The sequence below is a fragment of the Grammomys surdaster genome, unplaced genomic scaffold (assembly GCF_004785775.1).
Source record: "Grammomys surdaster isolate TR1022 unplaced genomic scaffold, NIH_TR_1.0 229, whole genome shotgun sequence".
NCBI classification, from domain to species: Eukaryota; Metazoa; Chordata; class Mammalia; order Rodentia; family Muridae; genus Grammomys; species Grammomys surdaster.
The window spans coordinates 1,267,629-1,271,685 of record NW_021604674.1 but is presented as its reverse complement, the minus strand read 5'-3'; the positions used below and the strand labels follow the sequence as shown (position 1 = coordinate 1,271,685).

At 40.1% G+C, this 4,057-nt stretch overlaps 1 protein-coding gene across 3 annotated transcripts in view; it reads left to right on the top strand.

Moving 5' to 3' along the window:
• Positions 1-3,530, top strand: part of Htr7 (5-hydroxytryptamine receptor 7) — an 88,357-nt gene extending 84,827 nt beyond the window's left edge. For all 3 annotated transcript variants that reach the window (XM_028773513.1, XM_028773512.1, XM_028773514.1), the window contains one exon: positions 1,553-3,530. In XM_028773513.1, coding sequence (XP_028629346.1) covers positions 1,553-1,595 — 43 coding nt within the window. In that variant the 3' untranslated portion in view covers positions 1,596-3,530. The remainder of the gene's footprint in view (positions 1-1,552) is intronic.
• Positions 3,531-4,057: the final 527 nt, after the last annotated feature.

The window sequence follows — 4,057 nt, the reverse complement described above, 5'->3', positions numbered from 1 at the left end:
TGAGAGAGAGAGAGAGAGAGAGAGAGAGAGAGAGAGAGAGAGAGAGATCCACTGCATTTAGTGTTGCTTTCTTGAGCATGGTACTTGAGAAAGCTATACAGCTGAGGAATAGGTCTTCTCCCCCAGTAGCCACTAAACCTCAAGAGCCCCTTCTAGACCCCTGACTACCACTTCTACAAATTCATGAATGTAATATCCACTCCATGTCCAGAGGATAGTGTTCCATATCCCATTTCCCCATCTTCCTGCTCTTATCCCCCATCTGTGCTCTCTTCTTGAGTGTTCCCTGGTCTTGTAAAGAGTGATGGTTTGTTACTAAAGGTTGAGAATTCAGTGTTCAGTTATTCTCAATACTTTGACTGATTGTGATTGCTTAACCATTGTCCACCGAAAACAAAAAACATCTCTGACCCAGGCTGACAGTAGCACTCATCTATGGTATAAACATGAATATTTAAAAGGCAATTTGAAACCATGCCCATTGAGCAAATTAATAATAGTTGCTAGATCTATGATTGACCAAGTCATCAGTCTTTAATCAGTTTACAGTATGAGGCATGAATTCCCTCCTATAAAGCAAATCCAACCGGAAGGTGGTTGGTTATCCTCACAACCATCATGCTACAATTGTATCAATGGGCACATTGGTAGGTAGTCACTGTAGAGTGAAGGATTCATAACTAGGTATGACTGTTGATGATTTTGCTTTACCAGTAGACTGTAGTATTTTCTGGCACTATGAAAACTAGCCATCATGGAAGAAGTTTTCAGGTTAGTTCCTGTTTGACTTCAAACAAGGTATGCGATGTCTTCAGCATAGTCTTATCATCCAATTTTGGAAAGCAACCCCAGGAATGACAGTAGTCTGTATTGTTTTGGTGCCTCTTAAGCCTCCCTGGCCAAAAATTCACAGAGCTGTATCCTACACCTGGCACTGGGCTGGCTTTTTGTTTAACAACTTACAGCTTCTTAGAACAGTTATTTCCATCCATGCAGGTACCTTTCTTCAAATTATTTTTTAAAATTGTATTTTAATTAGCTTACAAAATAGGTTTTCTGTTTGGCTTTTTAAATTCATCTTTATATGGGGCTTAGCCTTCTTTCCTCCCTTCCTCTCCACCCCCACCCGCTTTGCTTAAATCTTTCCAACTCCAGAATTGCCCCATCTACTCTCATACTGCCAGTATTCTTTTAACAGTCATTATTTTCAAGTAGAATAAAAAGTTATACTATTTTGTAAAGATTATAAGATTTTTTGAAAGCAAAGTCATTTTTGGGTACATCGATATTAGAAAAGATTTCTAAATGGGTTATCTGGGGCTCATTCTCAAATATTTTACAGTCTTGTAACTTACAGAGCTTTTGACATTTATTAAAAGAGGCACATTACATTTTCTTCTCCATTAGAGATGCTCATGAAACCTTGTAAGTCACTAGTGATTGAAATCACTGACTACCATAAGAAAAAGAAATAAAAAAAAACCTCGCCAACTGCAAAATAAAAACACACACTCATGGTCTGGCTAATTTTCTCGTTTTCCTCTTTTTGTAGACAAAACTCTGACCACTGTGGGAAAAAAGACCATGATACATGATCTGGAATGGAACCCTAGAGATGAGATGATGCCGAACAGGTGGACACAAGGAAACCATTGGCTGAGGCTGCACAACGGAACATGGCTTCTGTCTTTTTGGCATGGCTGAAATGTGACAAGGGGTGATCTGTTGTACAAAGTGTATCTTGAGGGAGATGGCAAGCTCTCTCTTTTTCCTGTGGATCCATGATATTGTGTTTAAATGAAAATAGTGCTCAGTGTCAGACAGCCAGTCATCTCTGCGGTAAGCACACTACAGAGCAGGGTTCTGGGAGGGGAGGGAAGCAGTTTCTGGTGCTTTCCACAAGTCCACATCCATGAGAGTGGGGGAGAATCCTAACGCACAATTCCCATGCTTCCAGTCTAAGCTTTGTGGTAACTTTTCAGGAATCACTCATGAGACAGAGTACATTTTGTGGTGTGACAGAAGGGGTCTCTTTCCAAGCAAACTGCAGTGAGCATAGTGTTGAATGTGTCGCATGTCCATGTTAGAAAACAGAAACCAGTCATCAGCTAATACAAGCGATTCCCCAGAGCAGTGTTTGTTCACAGCTTCTGTTAAATACTGTGGCTTTTCTGCAGGGTCCTTGTGACTTTCCACCAGTGTATGTCCACTGTTAAATCCTTGATCATTATGGCGTAACTCAGGAACAGATCTCAGGATGGAGAGAGGCAGAAAGCCTGAATAAAGCTTTTTCTTGCACTTACACTCCTGAGGGCTCCTGAGAGAGAACGATAACTGGAGAAGAGTGAGTGCCATCTCACCGCATTGTATATTAACATGATTCTCGGCGTGTTGTTTATTCTCATCTTCTACAAGGGTGCAAGGAGCCCCTGGGGCTGGTCCATAACTGTGTTATGAGGAGGGAGTGTGACAATAGCATATCCATGAACGGTTGCAGTTGTTTCTGGAGACGGTGTAAACATGGTCATCCAACTGTACTGTTTGAATTGTGAATCAACAGTCACTTGAACCCCCATTGTTAATCCTCTAGAACACCATTCTGTTTCATGTAGAGGATTTGTCTCTATGTACTCTGTATCTTAAATCAAATGTGTGCCTGATGAATTCTGTCGTCTAACACCCCCCCCCCAATAAACACAGTCAATGTTAAGGACAGGTATGGAAACAGAAAGGGTTCCTTTGTGGATAGTATCATTTAAGTGTTACTATGTAATAGTCTGGGTGAAGGAAATGGAAAGTCACAGACCAGAAGAGTACCCATGTCTACAATGGGGACATGAATGAAAACCTTTATTTGATAAAAAGAGAACTGAAAGAGAATATTTTTTTCCTACAATTAAGGAGGCTGTCCTCTCACAGGATAAAATAGACTTCCAAAGTGGATTATGGACTTCTTCCAGATGTCAGTGGTGTTCATTATGGAAGCAGGAAAGGGTCCCTTTCCTGTGAAGAGGAGGTAGGCACTGTCCTTTCCGACAAAATGTGTACAAATTCTTGAGCTGCAGATTTGCTAGAGTGACCGTATATACTTATATTCATAATTTAAATAACAATTATGTCAGACACATGTTGTTAAATTTGAAAATGTTTTATTACATTACATCAAATAAAGGTTATTTGTAGCTGTAATAAAGCAACTAAGTAATTGTTTTTAATAAAAGGTCTGATGTCATGCATGCTATTCTACAAAGGATGGCTGGGTGGGGGTAATACTCTGAGCTTGAGCTTTCTTGCTAAAACCTTAACTGGTACCCGGGAATGATGGTGCACACCTGTAATCCTAACACACAGGAAGCAGAGGCAGGAGGATCTCAAGTTTGAAAACAATCTGAGTTTACATCTAGAGACATTGTCTAAAAAAAAAAAAATCCTAGAAAAAAATTGACAAGTTTATCCTAAATTACATTTCAGTGGAGAAATTTATCCATTTAGTAATGTTAAAAATTTGAATAAAAAAGTATTTGTTGGTTGATTTGTTAAACACTTGTCTCTTGCTCCTGTTGGGATTGGCACTGCTGGGAGGGCAAAGATAGGAGTGGTATAGTTCTTATTTTAAGGGATTTGCAATCAGGATGCTTGCAGCCACATGTCAGGTCATCGATGCAGAATGGAGTGCACCAGGAGGTTGCCTAGAGTGATAGTTTTCTTTATCCCAGTGTAAGGCAGGACCTTATGGCTAGATAGTTGGATTAATTTAGAGATGGTATTTGTTGACTTTTTGTATTACAACCTTCACTGTTCAAACCAGCTTCTTATCCTGCCTGATTGTACTGCCTGTGTCACATTCTGGCCCATGGTAGCTGCAGCATCTGGATCCCACATGTGCATTGCAATTTAGATGCGAGGCAGGCAAGTGGAACGAAAAGATAGCAATTGAAAAGGAGAAAATGTCCAACAACTAGCCTTTCCCATACGATATAATCTGTCTCTGCCAAAGGCACAGCTTTGGCTTTAACTAAGAACTGAGAGAAATTATGGAGGTAAACATTTTCTCTAT